Source organism: Scleropages formosus, chromosome 6, assembly GCF_900964775.1.
Source record: "Scleropages formosus chromosome 6, fSclFor1.1, whole genome shotgun sequence".
NCBI lineage: Eukaryota > Metazoa > Chordata > Actinopteri > Osteoglossiformes > Osteoglossidae > Scleropages > Scleropages formosus.
The window spans coordinates 17,066,435-17,084,535 of record NC_041811.1 but is presented as its reverse complement, the minus strand read 5'-3'; the positions used below and the strand labels follow the sequence as shown (position 1 = coordinate 17,084,535).

Genomic DNA, 18,101 nt, shown 5'->3' with positions numbered 1-18,101 from the left:
ATCTTAAGTTACTATCACAATAGAGTAACTGTTTATTTGTATGTGTTGGAGATGCGCACCCATTGCTCCGTGTGCAGCCATTTTTTGACTTACTCATGTTTGACACCAGCAGTGTCTTTAGCCTTATTCTTGTGTAGCACTTTATCTAAATGCTTTACTCTGAAATATATGTTCTGAGATGACTTGTTTAACTAAACCAAAGCCACAGGCTCAAAATAACCCCAAAGCAGCCAGACCATTTATAATGCAGTGTGTCCGATAACGCCGCCACAGGACAAAAACGCATTGTCTGAGTTCGGCCATGGGCAGCAGCAGCAGAGTCTCATGCGCTTATCTCCATTACACTTATCTCCCTGGTCTTGGTTTTTGGTTCCTGTCAGTGTATGTTTGGGACACTGCTGTGTGTGTTACCAGCAGAATGTTTGCTGTACTTTACATGTCTCTCTCTAACGGGTATTTTACCGTCATTTGCAGCACAGCTGTTGCAAGCAAATGATTGTGTGATTAATTACTGATACATCTGTTTGGATAAGGTGGAGCATGTCCTGCCCCTGCTGAAGCGAGGCATTGGCATCCACCATGGCGGTCTCCTGCCCATCTTGAAGGAGACCATTGAGATCCTTTTCTCAGAAGGCCTGCTGAAGGTGGGATGTCAAACATTTACTGTAAAGTATCACTTAATAGTATCTCCCAATATCTAACTATATTTGATAATTTTTATGGCTCCTGCTTGGCATTCTGTGACATAGTTTAATAAGTCATTAATCGTGTGCCCCCCTGCCCTTCTTCAGGCCTTGTTTGCCACAGAGACCTTTGCCATGGGAATAAACATGCCAGCTCGCACAGTGCTCTTCACCAGTGCTCGCAAGTTTGATGGGAAGGACTTCCGCTGGGTAAACTCTTCACTTTTGTATACCTCCAAAATAATAAATACAACTAAATATCAGCTTTCCCTTCTCCATTGTGTAAGCATGTCAGCACTAACATGGTATAATAATTGTTTTTTAAAGTGTCAGCTCGCATTTGTTTGCTTTTTAGAGGCTCCCAATGTGTACTGTATAGTCTGTTTCTTAAGAAAAAAAGTGTTTATACTTTTGAAGTAAAAAATAAGACTTAATTTACTGGAGCAGTACAATAATGGCACTGGCTAGTTAGATTGTATCTTCATTCCCACGTTTGCTAGACAATGTAAAGGAAAATAAGGTCATTACTCACTGTATACCACCAGATTGCAGGAGGAAAAGTAAAATGCTGTGGATTGTATTATATATGATTTCTTCTTCCAGAAATCCCAAAATACTTGAATGTGAGGAGCAAGATTGTTCACAGCAGACCCTAAACAGCTTTATATAGTCATTGTCAGTACACAAGGCCAGTGTTCATTTGAGTTCACATTCACCTAATAACGTGTCTGTTCTCAAAATCAGTATTTGGCATTAAGTGAACAGCCACGTATTGTTTATTGGAGAAAGAAGCCTTAAGTCAAGCTGTTATGAATAAAAACTTCTTCTCATTCGTTTTCTCCTGGCATTCACTGGAGTTCAGGAAAGGAATCTGATGTCCAAAGTGGCTGTTTTGAACATCTGGTAGTGATAAATGTGCCAGAAGTACATGCATACAAGAGCTTTAAAACAAAAGGATAGCATTGCAGGGTTTATTCCCGTGTGCGACTGTTTTTTCCTTTAGTTGCTACTTGGGTTACGGTTTAAAGTTGAAGGTCTTTGCATCACTGTGTTGAGCAATAGTATGTGTCATGGCAAGTCGCTGTTGTTCCTGTGATGTTCGTTTCCAAAATTGTGTCCTCATTGGTAATGCTGTGCTTTAGAATGAACTGAACGAAATTGCCTGAACCAGAAGTTCACAACCTTTTCTAGGCCATGGACCCCTCTAAGAATCTAAAAGCTTAGAAATCCCATGTAGAAAAAATGTGTGTAAATAAATTTTGAGAAAATATTGCTCTGAATTTAACTGAACTTTAACTTCACGTGGAATTGACATGGATTGTAAATAGGGCAGGTGTATCTTAACTTTGAATCAGTGTTACTTTCAGAGCAAACCCACACTTCATTGACCCCCTTAAAACCCATCCACAGACCTCCAAGGGGTCCATGGATTCTAGGTTAAGACCTATACCAAACATGTTTAGTTGTGTTTATTACAAAGTCTTCCTGAACAATTGGACTTGCTGATTTGAGTTAGGGGAACCTGCAGCAGGACCTGACTTCCAGATTGTCCATGAATGTGGTCTTGAATGATTAGTTCGCTCTTTTTCAGATTACGTCTGGTGAATACATTCAGATGTCTGGGCGTGCTGGGAGACGAGGCATGGACGAGAGGGGGATCGTGATCTTCATGGTGGATGAGAAGATGAGCCCTACTGTGGGAAAGCAGCTTCTCAAGGTGCCCTCTAAACACCTACTGGTACTCTGTATACAATATGCGGAGCAGGGCAGTTCTTTGCCCACTCTATCACAAAATCATTCTCATACTTCTGCTGGGTGAGAAACACCGGTGGTGAAAGGAGGTATGACAGAGCAGTGAACGTATCCCTCGCTCAGTCTTGAGCTGAACTGTTTTGTTGATAGAATAACAGAGGCCTTTAGATGCCATTTCATTTTGCTTGTTGTTTGCATATCATTGCATATGGCTACGTAAATGTTTCAGGTATAATGAATGCATCGATTGCCACTAAAAGCTCTTGTCAGACTTCTACATTTCAAGTTGAGGAAGCTGTAGTGTATGTGTTCCTCAGATGATACACATTTCGATAAGTTGTTTAGCTTTTTGTGTTGTGCAGCACCCTATTATTCACATGTATGTGTTAGTACAGTCTCAAAGCAAGTTTTCCTTCCCCGTACACTGCAACAATTCATGCAAAGTATGACTTGTTTTGGAGGTCGGAGTCCTTTGTGACTTGTACCCTTTAAGAATGAAGAACGGTAGGCTCCTCTAATGCATTTTCTTGTTGACTTGACATCCTTTGCAGGGATCTCTGCTGTATTCTTTGCAAGTTAATATAAGTGTGTGTAGTTTTTTTGGTTTTTTGCTATTTTTTGGCTTGTACTGAATGTTCAGATAACAGTGCAGTCACAGGGCCTATATTATGCATTGCGACTTCAGTACAACAGTGTATTTAAGCAACCTTAACTACACACTGTAGGGAATGTTTGTGTAGTTCCTACAAGCTAATGAATGGGTGGGCAAAATTAAGATTATGCTTGTTTCGTCATGTGTAGTCGTGCTTGATCTCCTGAGATTCCCAGCACTGAATTCCTGATTTAAAAATGAGTTGTTGGTTGGTGGCCAAGCACCGCATCTGTTTAGGGACATTTGCTCTGGTAGAACTGATGTTATTTAATTAGCCTATTTGTTTATGCGTGTTGCCGCAAAATGGCCGTAAACTCTTGCATGATGTGAAAACCTACAAGAATTTCAGAGACAAATGGAAATTAGGTCACCGCACAAGATGGTAGCTGTTTGTCACATGACTTGGATTAAAATTTTGGCCTCCAGGCAATCAGCTGTTGACATTTTTAAGACAGATTTGTTCCTTGTGAGGAGAGGTATGTAGCTACACTTATTCTTAGTTTTTTCTTTTTCAGTCATAGCATGTGTCATGCTGGATTTTCAGCTACCCTTTTTCCCCATAGCAACATTTCCAAAGGAAAAATTCCTAATTTGTGGAGTTTATTTATAGATTAAACTACATTCATGTGTTTTGCATAGCAGTGCATTTCATTTCCATTGCAGTTTCAGTTAAAATCTGTGTCACCGAATTGGTAGTCACTTCAACTGTAGTGGCTCCAGTTTACCTTCAGAGAGTTGTTGTTGTTGCTGTCAAGGCTATTTGTCCAAATAGAGGTCATGGAAACGTCTGCTGTATCCTTAAGTCAAGCCAAGTTCCTTGGAAAATACTTTATGGCAATCATTCATTGAATGTTTTGAAATTTTCATATGCAGCTGAAGAGTTCATTAATTTATACAGAGATTTAGTGCCAAAAGTTCTCATTCTGCACTCTGGAGGTCACGGACCTCTCTGGTCATAATTTCTCTTGTGCTTATTTGGATCCATTAAGCCTTGCGCAATGTTTTACACTGGGGGAGGGAGAGTAAAGTGTATTTGGAGTAATGCATTTAAGATAATAGCAAATCATTATCAGGAGAACTTTGTAGTTTTTCAAGTTGTTTCCAGATAAATGCCCTTTTTGTCCCCCCGAAATGAAACTAGAGGAAGTATTCAACTGCTTAGATTACCTAAACGTATCAGCAATGTTCTGTTACACTTTTAGTGTGTGTAATGCAGGGCGTAACAACTTGTTGATGGAGCTGCTGCTTACGTTTGGAGAAGTGTTACATGGGCAAACTTTACTCAACCTGTTTCCGGATGGATGTCTCTAGTATGCAATTCGCTCACCGTGCGTCAAACATGTATCCCTCTCTTTTGTGCAGTGTCATATTTTTGCTCTCGTGGCTAACTGGTTACTTTTCTAAGAGCCAAAGCTGTGTGACAGTTTGAGGCTGAGAGCTGGGTTGTCTAAACCGTTAACTGTTGCTTTGCCTCCATCGTCCCTCAGCAGGAGAAACTGCATGTATAGCACTTAATGACTCTAGAAGAACAAGGTCTTCTGACAAGCTCATCCTCATCACTTTATTTTCTTTGGATGCACACGTCTGACACAGACCAGCTGCTGCCCTCTCAGCTGTCGGGGCTTAGGGGTGTCAAATGGGAAGGAATCTTAACATCATGGTGGATGTGACGGAGCGAGACAGCTGGAAAGTGCAGGCTTCCACGAGCGCCTCTATTTAGACTCGTTTTTTTCGGACACTGAAAGTACCCTCAGATTGTTTTGGCGCTCAGTTGTTATACCCACTGAGTAAAACAATGTGACACCGACAAACTTATTGAAGTCACATTTAATTAATATTCCTTTACTAATGTTAATGTCCTTAGATTTGGTCACAGAGATAAGTAGAAAGAGACAAGTTTACTTAAGCACGCTGTATATGTCACACAGCCCTAAAATCTTCAAGGAAAGATAAATGTTTTATTGTTATATATGCAAAGTGAGACAGGTTTGAAGAGATGAGCATTCCTGTCCTCAGCTGCGAGTTGTTTTTCCTGTGTTTGTCATGCCCACTCCAGGGCTCTGCGGACCCCCTCAACAGCGCCTTCCACCTGACCTACAACATGGTGCTGAACCTGTTGCGAGTGGAGGAGATCAATCCAGAGTACATGCTGGAGAAGTCCTTCTACCAGTTCCAGCACTATAGAGCCGTCCCTGGTGTCCTTGAGAGTGGGTCTCCTGCCGGATGCTCCGTCCACACACTCACAGAAGCAAACGTGGCACAACGCTGAGCGTTAAATGCCAAATGGCCGAGTTCAGTTCGGACTGAACTTTTCATTCATGTTAGATGTTTTCGGTGGCCTCATAATACCTTGGTTGGAAACATTTCTATGAATTTTATTGCAGGTACCCTAGTATAAGAACTTTAATGTTGTCCTTTGTCGCAACAATAATTATAACATCAGTGTTAAATAGTGCTGCTGCATTACACTTTAAGTTAATGTTATAAACTAACTTAATCAGGTGAGTGCATTTTCAAGTCAAAGCAAATCATAGAGGTTAAGATCTATATCTGTGACCCATCGTGTAGCTATGTAATGGGATCTTCTTGTACGTAGCTACACAAAAGGTTGGAACTTTGTGACTTTATGGAACTCGGTTTCTTTCCAGAAATGAAGAAGCTGGAGGAACAGTACAATGCCATAGAAATCCCCAATGAGGAGAGTGTGGTCACATACTACAAAATCAGACAGCAGCTGGCCAAACTAGGGAAGGATATCGAGGAGTACCTCCACAAACCCAAATACTGCTTGCCTTTCCTGCAACCAGGAAGACTAGTGAAGGTGAAGTTTAAAGGCATTTTCCATCTCTCTCTGTATGATAATTCTGCATAGTTGTAGTATTTTGCTGTAATGGCTGGTAGGTACGCTACTTAATTTCTGGCCTTCTACATCACTGAACCTGCTAGGGGGAAGAGGGCAACTGATACATGATACTTAGATTTGTGTCAGTTTGGTCCACATTTGTCACGTGGTTTGTACAGTGGTTGGTAACTCCAGATTTTGTTTTGAAAGGTGAAAAATGAAGGTGATGACTTTGGATGGGGGGTTGTCGTCAATTTCTCTAAGAAGTCAAATGTTAAGGTAATTTTCATAATGGTATTCACACCACAGTGTCGTCTTGTCCAGGTATCGTTTTGTGATGGTACCCGGCTCACTCAAACATCCTGTGCACAGCATGGCATACTTTTTAATATAAACATTTTTACATTACGTAAATTGCCGTGTAACATTGTAAGTTAATGCTTTTCCAAGAATCTTTGAACACAAATACAGCAACGCAAAGCAAGTGGTTTTACAGAAAAATGTATGCCACTAGCTTTCAGTGTTACACTGTAGCCTTGTATAGTGACTTTGGTTTAGAAATTGCCACACGCACCCTGTTGGGGAAACGTCAGATAGTTGTGGTGCTCCTTTGACGGTTATACCTTTGTCCAACAGGCTGGCACAGGAGAGCTGGACCCCCTTTATGTGGTGGAGGTGCTGGTCAACTGCAGCAAAGAGAGTGTGAGGAACGCTGCCACAGAGGCTGCCAGGCCCTGCAAACCTGGAGAGAAGGGCGAGATGCAAGTGCGTGTCTAGGCTGGGTCGACGGGCCCGGTGTGATATGTGTGTGCCCTTGCATGCATGTGAGAATACTCACCGTGGCTTTCTTTTCCTGCTGCATCACTAGTGTTTAGTATACAGGCAGTCCCTGGGTTACGAACGTCCGACTTACATACAATCCGTAGTTATGTACCACCCCCCCGTAAAGCCTATTATATTAAAAATTCGAGTTACGTACAGTGATTCGTCATAAGAAACGGGCGCTACTTTGCGACACCCATCAAAACATCTACGTCGGTTTGTTGGCTCGTGGGTACGTGAGCCCGAGGTGGGACAGAGACTTTGTTCTTTTCAGTCAGACCACGCTGCTGTTAAGTGTTGTGTGTGTTACTGTATTTGGCTTTAATACTTTTGTTCGCTCCTGACGTCCACGCCTCCCTACACTTGCATTGCCTCCTTGACTACGACATCGGATTCTCCCCAAGATCTACGCGTTTGTGCATCGACCGAACCCGGCCTTCTCTCGTGTTTCCACAATAAAGATTCCATGATTGGGTCCCCGCACACACGTACGCACACACACACCTCAGTCTCCTGCCTGCTCAGTATGATACGGATCATGCTGCTAGTAAAGTGTCCCGTTTTGTGTCACTGTATTTGGCTTGAGGTTTTTTTTTGTTTCTTTTTACCCTCAAAACCATGGCACCAAAGTGTAAATGTGATGCAAGTGATGGTGATGCATGAAAGAAAAGGAAAGCAATTACGACTGAAACTGAAGTGGGAAGAAATAAAGCAACTGGAGAAAGGTGAAATGACAACAAACATTGGAAAAGCGAACATTAAAGTTTTTAATTTTTTTTTTTTTTTTTTTTTTTTTTTTTGGAACTCGTTCGTAATCCGGTAATCTGAGGACTGCCTGTATATTGGTCAGATATGAGATATCTCCATGTGACTCAAAAAACTGGGCCTGGTTGTAGTGACATTGCTCTTGGGACCATACATAATGAAGATATGATGCGCTTGTGTTTTGGTGGTCAGTTGCTGAGCTTCTTGTTGGAAGTGGGGTATAACCTCAATTTATATATGTGTGTAAACCTTGAGCAACTATGCCTCGGCTTTATCGCTACAGTGAGCAACATAGATTGTCATTTTACTGGTCAAATGGCATTTTGTGGTCAGGTACTGGTTTTAGAAGATGTTTCATGCAGTTTTGCAGTTTTATTTAACAAGCCCGTATGCACTAGCCATCATGCGTTTTATTATATGACCGATCTGTGCAATGTTGTCCAATTCTTGTAAACAGCTGCCTATTATAAACTCTGGATTTTATTTGAGCATGTTGACTTTTTATGAATTTTTTTTTTTTTTTTTTTTACATGCAATGACTGCTTGATCATGATTCAATATGTATGGTTATGACTTCCTCAGAACGCCAGCACTAGTATGCATGGCTAACCACAGGCTGAATACATTAGGACTCTCAGACAGGAGGGGGCACTTGAGCACGTCTATGAACGAGGCCCATGATTAATGTTAAAACGTTTGAACTGAGTTTAAGGCAGTGGTGTCCTGTGAAGTCATCCTCTTCTGAGTGCAGTTATTAAAGAAAGGATTAATTATTTTATTCTGACATACGAATGTAGCAGTTTGCAAAGCCCAGAAAGACTCCTTGGTGCATCAGAGTAATACATATTGAAATTCTGTACACTGTTATATGACCATATATCATGGTGAGGTAGACGGGTTTGTTTACATGCGTATTGATTACTGTCTTGCTGTCTGTAATGGTGATTATTTGTCCAATTCAGGTTGTTCCTGTAATGCTTCATCTGCTCACAAGTATCAGCTCTGTCCGCCTCTACATCCCCAAAGACCTGCGGCCCTTTGATAGCCGACAGAGTGTGCTGAAGTCGTTGCAGGTGAGACAACCAGATTTGTAAACAATCATGTCTAATCTTCTCTTAAGCTCACATAATCTTGGTTGTTTATTAGTGTGTGGCCCTTCTAAATTTTTGTAATGCCATCAACACGGCCTTGGATTTTGTGGTGTCTAGGAGTCGTCTTGTCCCGTATAGATTCACTAACCAGGGTCTTGTTCCGCTTCAGCATTGCCGCTGTTATTACGGTAGTAGCTCAGGCATTGTCTAGCGTCTCCATTAGCTCCAGTGCACTCCTTTGTTCTGTAGCCTTATATTTCATGCTGTGTTTGGCTTTTGGGTGCTTTTTCATATCTTTAGGAGGTTCAGAAGCGCTTCCCTGATGGCGTGCCACTTCTGGATCCCATTGATGACATGGGCATCAAGGACCAGGGATTGAAGAAGATCATCCAGAAGGTGGAGGCCTTTGAGCTCAGAATGTACTCGCATCCCCTGCACAACGATGCCAATTTGGAGTCTGTCTACAAGCTCTGTGAAAAAAAGGCACAGGTCAGTTCTTCAGTATTCACTAAGAAACGGGTTCCAGGATCATCAGCCTGTTCTTTTCATTTACTTGTTTTTCTTTGGTGCCTAGGTAATTATCTCCTTGCTGTAACTTACTGCAACACAGAAATTATGGACTACCTTGGTTCCGTTAAATGAAAAGAATAGTAATGTAATAATGATATTAGTAATGATGGTGGTCACGTTAAAGTGGCATATAAAGGCAGATGCTGTACATTTACTTCCTTTCATGACACCTCTATACATGTTCATGAAGAAACCAACATGGTAACTTCAAAAAACTTGTAAGGTTTGTGTTTTGACTGTCATTCAAAATATTAAGAACAGAGGTATTATGGATTATCTATTGTAATTTATATTCCATATTTTGTTAGTCTGTTAAGTTAACCTGCTAATAATCGCAGTTCTGTGTTTAAATGGGTTTGTGAGAAGGAATCCATGTGTGCAGAAAGGGACAGAGTGAGCATTTTGTAATCACTCCAGTAACTGAATTTTCACTCCAAAAGTTAATGAAGTTTCTATTTTTACATGTTTTTACTTTTACAATTATTTAAAATACACCCATTTAAATAAGTTATACTGGTGCAGCCCTTTATAAATATCAAGCTCAGTCCTTGAACCAATTTATAATAACCTTGTAAAATGAGTCACTATGTGGCTCTGACCTCAAATGATGTGTGTGAGAACATTTTGTTTTTCATCGTCGCTAATTGATTGTGAGTGAGAAGTGCAGTTTGATCTCTGTGCTGGGCAATGGGAATGTCTGGAAGAGCGCAAAGCACACTGCACCATCTTCACGGGACCTCACGGGATTTACACCTGCTCAGCCCCCAAACATCTCGAATCCTCAGGGAACTTCAATAACGGTTCCTCTTTAACATATATCAAGTTTTATAAGGCTTCTTTTAATGGGGAACATATTTCGACTCCATTGGTCTGTTCACATGAAAATGACTTTCTCGTGTCTGGCTGCAGGGTGCTGTTGATGTAAATTGGTCAGAAAGAATGTTTATGTTTTGATCTCTGTGTATGGAGCAGCAGTGGAAACATAATCATTTTGATTGGACTCTTGGAACATTAAAACTCCATGTGTTTTTAGCAATACTCTGACCTTTGCCTGCTTCCTGGATTTTTTTTTTTTAAAAAATAGTTCCACTTCTTAATTTCTACTTTTTTTTTTTTTTGTCATGGCTAATGTACTGAGGGGAGCTTTCAGTGAAGGGCATTGCCAGGGGATAGAATTTAAAAGCTACTGTTACTTGGTTATCTTTAATGAAAAATGTTGCATCATTAAATAGGGTCTTGGTCTGCTTGCTGTATTTTAGAAGACTTTTGTTTTTGTTTTTGACACAATGAATGCTATAATAAGTCTGAGTAATCCCATCATAATATTACATCATAGTCTTTACCAGAACCAGTTATGCCAAGTATATATTTTTGGTTTACACCTCAATTACAGCAAATACTAAAAGCATCTGCTACAGTGACGCATACTGTTTAATTGGAATGGAACGATGGCCAATTTACAGGCTCTTGCCTTGTTCCGGTTTTCAGCCTCATATACACATTCGTTTTGCTTGTTTGCGCCAGTTGTCCATTGCACAAAGCAATTTTGCCAGCGGTTTTTCTCATTTGGCAATTGTCCCCAGATTGCGGCAGACATCAAGAGTGCGAAGCGAGAGCTGAAGCGAGCGCGGACCGTGCTGCAGATGGACGAGCTCAAGTGCCGCAAGCGTGTGCTGCGTCGCCTGGGTTTTGCCACATCCTCAGACGTCATCGAGATGAAGGGCCGCGTGGCCTGTGAGATCAGCAGGTACGGGGTGCCTTTGGTCCCTCGCCGAGGCTTGTGGAAATATGTTCCAGCAGGAATTCGGAGGAAAAAAAACAAATGACAGCTGAAGTTTTGAAAATACGCTGTTGTGAATCCTAAAGCATAATGCCTTTGATTTTAAGACTTGAAGGCTTTTGGTTCTACTGCACTTTTTAATTTCTCTTTAAATTGCATAGAAGTAGTCAGTCAGGTTAACCTGTGGTTGCTACTCATCATGAAGTCTGTTTGCCATTGTTTTAGTGGACTAGAGCACGTTCCGCCTAAACTTCAGAACAGCCCTGGACAACAACAGTTTTAATCAATGGTACAACTCAAAGTCCTTGTACACCTTGAGCAAGGTACCTACCCTAAGTTGCTCTAGTAAAATTACCCAGTTGTATAAATGAATAAATAATTGTAGGTAGATTAACATTCTGGGTCACTTTGGAGAAATGTGTCGGCTAAATGAATAGATGTAAATGCCTTATTCTATCCCTCTTGAGTGGTACAGTGTCTCACCACTCCGATGCTGCCTGTTAAGATGTGGGTTTGAATCGAGTCTATGCGGAGTTGACATGTTCTTCCTGTATTCACGTGGGTTTCCTCCAGGTGAATTCCTTCCCACTCCCACAGTTCAGAGATGTATTTCAGGTGAAGCGGTAGCTCTGATTTGTCAGTGGTGTGTGTCCGTGTGTGTTCTTACTCTGCGATAGACCGCCCTTCCGTCCATTGTGCACCCTACCTCACAACTGATGTTTCCAGCGTGGGCTTTGTAACGGTGCGACCTCGCATCGCCGTAGCGGTTACAAGTAATGGACAGTTTCTGCTGTTCTTTTTTGTAAACCGCTTAAGAGTTCTGACCCATATATATGCACACAATATTTAATGCTTTTAAATGCTGTGTATAAAGTAAAGATCGTTAGAGCACTACTTAAGGAGGCAATCTTCACAGTGTAATGTTAATTTTATTGTATTTTATTGTAATGTAATTGTCCACCTTGCACCTTAAAGCAGAACTTAACTGTTTGCAACTGGAGTCAGTGCATCAGGTGACACTTTGTTATCCCAGCCTAAATATTTCTTAAAAAAAGTTTGCATCAGCGAAAAAGTTCTTTAGTTGAAAGTCAGTGACCAAATGCGTGCGAAAAACCTGATATTTTCTGCAAGATACTAATAGAAATGAGGAGAAATAAATATCTTTGCGGTAGTAGTTATGACCCCTTCACACTGGGGCAACATCATCAGATGCTGCATTATAAATAAAAAAATGTAGACTAAGTGAAGAGCGAAGTACAGATGGCAGGTCGCTTGATTAAAAGCAAGGCTTTCCAAACGAACCTTTCCTGCAGATTAACTCCTCGACGTGTTTGTTCTGAAATGACTCAGCGTTTTCACATATAATACCGTACATGTCTTTGCTTGTTTTTTCCAGTGCAGATGAGCTGCTCCTGACGGAGATGATGTTCAACGGCCTCTTCAACGACCTCACTTCCGAACAGGCGACGGCACTGCTCAGCTGCTTCGTGTTCCAGGAAAATGTAAACGTCTTTTTTCCGCCATATATCCCTGCGCTGAATGTGTTTAGCGAGACTCAAAGTCCTGGCACACATGCTTGTTGGTGTGTGCTTATGCCGGTTCTAACGAGACCTTTTCAACGTGTTATTTTGGTGGTAAAAACGGTCAGTTCGGTGGGACGTTTAACGAAAACGTACTATAGGTTTGAGTGAAAAGCCGCACAGCCACGGGCTGCGAGGGCGACGTTTGGTGCCCCTGGTCTCGATGGGCCGCCGCTGCCTTTTCTCGCTGTGAACTGCAGTTTGCAGTGGAATGTGCTCTTCCCGGGCCATCGCTAGAGCCTTTTCCTCGGGGGTGGGGTGGAGCTCACATGTGTCACATATATTTTTCTGCACTGATCATTGTAACGCCTAACATCGTGCCCTAAATCACTGATGAAGCTGTAGGAGCAAATCTCATCTTTTTTTATCATGCTCCAGCGCTTACTTCATTTATCTATGATATTCCAGCTTGTGTAAGAGTTGCTACTTTGAACTTGATTTTCTTCACTCAAACACTCTTCCGTTCTTCCATGATTCAGGCCATAAAGTTCCCAGAAATATTTGTTTTCTCGTCCTCTTAGTAATTGGGCTAAGCCGAGCCTTATCTAAATAGAATGCCTCAGACTTTCTGGCGGGGAACCGCTGTTTCAATCTGCAATTTAGCATTGCCGTATTTTTTCACTGACCTGCCGACAGATGAATTCAGGAAATGTGATGTTCGGTGTTTGTCTGGTGATTTTGGGAAACTTCAGTTCAGAAAGTGCTGACCAGTTGCTGAGTTGCTTTTGGGACCGTCCGTGATCTTTTCCTGCCCAGAGTAAACAGCGTAAGCTCAGGCAGCCTTGGGTGGTGGGAGGACAATAGCATATTTTCCCAGCCGACGCTCAGGCCGCCAGGCACCGTGGGATGTGCGGTGCTGATTCTTTGAGCGGCTCCGGTGCGGATCCTGCCGCGGGACGTGTTTGTGCAGCTGAAAGGGATGGCAGGGAAGGGTCGAGGGTCATGGGTCACCGGGCCGTACTGCGCTTCAGCGATGCACCGCGGTCTCACTTCGTAGCGTGTGAGCGACACTCTTCTACCCAGAACAGCCCGAAAGTAAAACAACTGTTCGGATCGCTGTTCTGCGGTTAGAACGGGGTCCCTTCTTTGTGCCTGTGATTCCCATTCGCTGATGTGGAGAAAGCGGTACTTAAGCGGATCACGACACATGCTTTCATTTTTGAAAGACTCTGCAGCGAAGTGTGGAAGAGGCCCACCTGCTTCCCCAGGAGCTCGGCCGCTACGAGAGGGCATCTCCCGCACGCCGTGAACCTGCACGCACCCTGCTGCATGGGCATTAGTGGAAGTCGCTTTTTCTTCCTGTTCCCTGATTTAAATTGAAGGTGGAAATATATACGCGTTGGGAGACTTAAACTTGGGAGACTAAAGTCTTGGAAAGTCGTACCAAGAATTTCCAATTAGCGACTGGCTACAAATTGGTAATTTTTTTTTCAGTGCTAAACAGGACCGAAGTATGCAGTGATGTTCAAAATGATTTCATAAGCTGTCAAAATGGCAATAATGAAAAGTGCTTTAGAGCGAAGATGGGGGCACGTGTTCGAGGTTACCGAAAAATCTTTTTATCGTTTGCGACACACTCGTTGCAGTGGGAAGCCTTCATCGGCGTACCCGTACGTTGCAAACGAAAAGACGTATACGCTTCTAGTTATTAAATAGGAAATTGCGTCATACTCAATTGACCAATGTGAAAGTGCCCAAACGCATGCACGGGTGTGCTCTCCTCTCTCTGCTCTAAATCGTATTTACATCGGGGGTTTCGGACACCCTTTTTTTTATTTAATTATAAGTTGAACGTGTCTTTTCTTTTCTCAGAAAATAAAACTGGCCATTTATATATACGTACACTTATTATAAAAACTCCTTTTCGTACAGCGGCCTTACATTCAGCAACGTTACTTGCACAATAGGTGTTTTATTCACTGCCTGCTGTGTCTTCACTCTGCAAAGCACCCGGACCCCGTGCGTCATCATAACACCCCCGTCACTCTATGTGTTCTAGTGTATTTTATTGCTCTGGAGGTGACATACGGTCCCTTGAGTCGATCCCCCCTAAGAATTAATGGCAACTTTACCCATCACAGCGGGGATTTCACTAACGGGGCAGTTTCACAGAACAAATCAACGCCGTAATGTGAGGAATGAGTGTACAGCCTTTTCTGTTTTAATGGTTGGTTTCACACCAGCAGTTAGCTCTACTCGAGGTTTGGCTGAGTGTTTAGAGGGCTCTTGTGGTCGCCAGCTGGCTATTAGACGCTTGCCAACAACAGACAAACAAAAGGGCCGCCACTCGCTGGAAAGTTTCCGTCGCGCGTCTTTGGGGTGGTTATTTTGCTCCTTTGTTGCAATTTTTATTGCATGACGTACCACAGTGGCCATCTTTATTTTGTTTCCTTTTTCCTCCTCAGTAGCTCTGGGAGCCAAGATCATGATAGTCTGAGTCTCATCAGGTTAAATTACATCACTGTCCGCTCATCCCGCGTCCTTGATGCTCACCCCATCGTAGCTCCTCGCCGTCTCTTTGGCAGCACTGCGGAAAACTAAAGTTGGCAAGTTTTTCAGTGTTTGGTAAACAAAAAGGAACGATGCACCCTGGAAACAGTAAGCCTTTTAACGTAGTAAATTACATTCATGCGCTTATATTTTGACTCTTTTTTTTTTTTTGTAAAGTGAGGGCTTTTGGCCACTGATCTTTGTAACTTTGTGTGAGGGGTTAGGCTTGGTGTTCGAGATTTTGTTTCTGTGTCCTTGTTCACAATTCGTATTTTGCTAAAATCCGCCAGCTCGACAGTGGTTGGTGACCATCTGGAAAGTGCTCTCACCTTCTGACCTTGCACTAAAAAGGACATTGCAGCAATGGAACCGCTCAAGACCACACCTGGGTTGAGAGTAGCTGGAGCCTTAGCCGTCCACAGCGTGCGGAGACCCTCCTTTGTCAGAAGTGATTTAGGTCAAAGCAGCTGAACTCCAATTTAGGTGTTGTTACCCGTGTCCGTTCTGCGGAACGCTGAACTGGTGTAACGTCCCCTTTCAGGCCAGCGAGTTGCCCAAGCTGACGGAGCAGTTAGCCGGACCGCTGCGGCAAATGCAGGTAAAATCACTACGGCGTCATGGAGGTGTCTGCACGTGCTTGTCGGCTGTTTACTGCCATTGCCAGGGTTCTCTCCAAGCAGGACCAAGCAATTACTGGCTGAGTTTATTTACACCCCGTTTCCTTAACACCAAAGGCCACCACAACACATTTAGAAAATACTTAACATTTTATGAAGTGTCTGCGTTATAAAATGTTTTGGATGTGCTGCTTTGCAGAGCTGCAGTGACTTCCTGTTTGTTTTGGCGCCTTTTCTTGTTTTCAGGAATGTGCCAAGCGCATAGCCAAAGTGTCAGCTGAGGCCAAGCTGGAGGTGGACGAGGAAACGTACCTGAGCTCATTCCGTTCCCACCTCATGGATGTGGTGTACACCTGGGCCAACGGCGCCACCTTCGCGCAGATCTGCAAGATGACGGATGTTTTTGAAGGTGACATCAGAGTCTCTGTGCCCTGTTGTACCAAGGCCGGTTTGTTAGGGAGGAAACTCAGTGGGTTCGTTGCTTCCATTCTATCCAGGCAGCTGGTGACTTTGAAGAAGTGCAGGACCCCAGATGCATTATGATTCCCGTCATGGCAGCAGGACTATTGTATTTCCTCCTCTTCTAATTAAGCTTCACTTATTAACTTTGTTTAAAGCAGCATGACTCAGAGCACTACATTCAGAGATGTTAATAAGGAGTGAAGCTTTTAAATGGTTTTGGAGCCAATTGCACTTCAGGTTTATTATATTAAGAAGTATAATTTGAGAAACGTGCGTATAAAAGAAATAATATGAAAGGAGAATATGTCAGTGCTGTGTTACTGTGAGCCACTGAATGAGTTTTGACAGGCAGGCAGGTACACATTCCTGTGTGCGACTGCTGGTCAGACGTGTTTACGCTGTTAAATGCATTTTATTCAGCTTGCTGTTTTGCCTTTTACCTCCCAGAAAAATCAGAATGACAGCAGCATATTTAGTGGTACAGAGCAGGACAGAAATTCTTTCTCAATGTTATCCATTCGTGTGGTTTTGAGCTTTCCACCTGCATGCAGCGGGTCTCCTCCACTGATAATGTGGCCGACGCCGTCAGGCAGGCAGCGGGGTGGGTGTATCCGCAACACCGAGTCGGCTGCCGGGAACAGGCTGAGATGTCACAGGATGCCCGGTGAATCGGATCCACCAGGACCCGAGTCTTAGGTGCAGCCCTGTGCTGCCGATCTCGGCACATTTTCCGCTGACGCTGAAGGGTTACTAATGCTAATAGTTTTTATTACGATACATTTTTTCTCTCTTTTGTCACCCTCCATGCCCTCTTCAATGATGTAATTGCAGGAGCGAAATGCATTCCAGAGCCAGAACAGGTCTGGGTGCATCTAATTGGTTCAGGGTGGAGGCAAAACACTGTGAAGTGCAGCTTGTCCCCTCCCGCCCCTCGGTGCTCTTTGTTTGGATGTGTGTGTGTTCTGTTTAGGCTCTCATGGCGTGTTAACTGTGCCATGACTCATCCTCTCTCTCTCCCCCCGGCCTGGTGCGCAGGGAGCATCATCCGCTGCATGAGGCGTCTGGAGGAGCTGCTGAGGCAGATGTGTCAGGCAGCCAAGGCCATAGGAAACACGGAGCTGGAGAATAAGTTTGCCGAAGGTTAGTCCCGTGTTCTTTGCTTGTCTTGGGTCAAACGTGTTGGGTTTGCAAATGGTGAGGACTGACAGACACAGGGCACCAAAACCCTTGGATACGCTGCTTTTCGCTTCAGCTGTACTTTCTTTTCAGGAGTGTGTTCACTGGGGACACTGTGGGCTTCAACACCTGTTGATGCACATAGGTGGTACTGAGAAATAACTGTTTGGGAATAGCAAAACTCCTTTAAACAGTAGAAATCAAAGTGCTGGAAAATACAGCAGATTATTTTTTTATTTATTTTTTAAATTTAATCTACAATAGGAAAATGATGCCAGTCGAAGCTAACTGAGGTGTAAAGTGCAAAGAGCTCGGGGTTCTGCAGAGCAGCACACACCCCCTGCTCAGCGAGGCCTTAGGAAGCAGGACTGGTTCCCTGTTTAATGCCAGGAAAAACTGTTCAGTATTAAACTGGCCATAGTGAGACTCGCTTGGATTTCAATTGTCACTGTGGAACAAGAGCCCATAAGAGTGTAGATTTCGGAAATGTGGTCATGGTGAGGTAGACAGTGAGACAGAAATACTTCAGTCTGCAGTGCTGGAAATTGGATTTGCAAACTTGAATAGCTTATGGTGGTAATAAACTTTTATGGTAGATGTTTCCTTTTATTGCAAATCTGACTAAGGTTTAAAATCAGTACATATTCTAATGAAATCTTCCATGTTGTTACTCCAGGTATCACAAAAATCAAGAGGGACATCGTCTTTGCTGCCAGTCTGTACTTGTAAAAAAAAAAAAAAAAAATTTTTTTAATAAAATGTGCAGTTAGTTTGTACACATGCAACACCCTGCATTCTCATTCTTCTGCGAACTCTGAA

General features: G+C 42.9%; 1 protein-coding gene across 1 annotated transcript in view; it reads left to right on the top strand.

Annotated features, from left to right (window-relative positions):
• Positions 1-18,036, top strand: part of mtrex (Mtr4 exosome RNA helicase) — a 29,667-nt gene extending 11,631 nt beyond the window's left edge. The window contains exons 13-27 of the mRNA XM_018736756.1: positions 534-644; positions 792-893; positions 2,275-2,400; positions 5,144-5,294; positions 5,736-5,908; positions 6,140-6,208; positions 6,566-6,694; positions 8,479-8,589; positions 8,908-9,096; positions 10,761-10,924; positions 12,354-12,459; positions 15,569-15,625; positions 15,891-16,053; positions 17,142-17,246; positions 17,959-18,036. Coding sequence (XP_018592272.1) covers positions 534-644; positions 792-893; positions 2,275-2,400; positions 5,144-5,294; positions 5,736-5,908; positions 6,140-6,208; positions 6,566-6,694; positions 8,479-8,589; positions 8,908-9,096; positions 10,761-10,924; positions 12,354-12,459; positions 15,569-15,625; positions 15,891-16,053; positions 17,142-17,246; positions 17,959-18,011 — 1,809 coding nt within the window. The 3' untranslated portion in view covers positions 18,012-18,036. The remainder of the gene's footprint in view (positions 1-533; positions 645-791; positions 894-2,274; positions 2,401-5,143; positions 5,295-5,735; positions 5,909-6,139; positions 6,209-6,565; positions 6,695-8,478; positions 8,590-8,907; positions 9,097-10,760; positions 10,925-12,353; positions 12,460-15,568; positions 15,626-15,890; positions 16,054-17,141; positions 17,247-17,958) is intronic.
• The last annotated feature ends 65 nt before the right edge of the window (positions 18,037-18,101 follow it).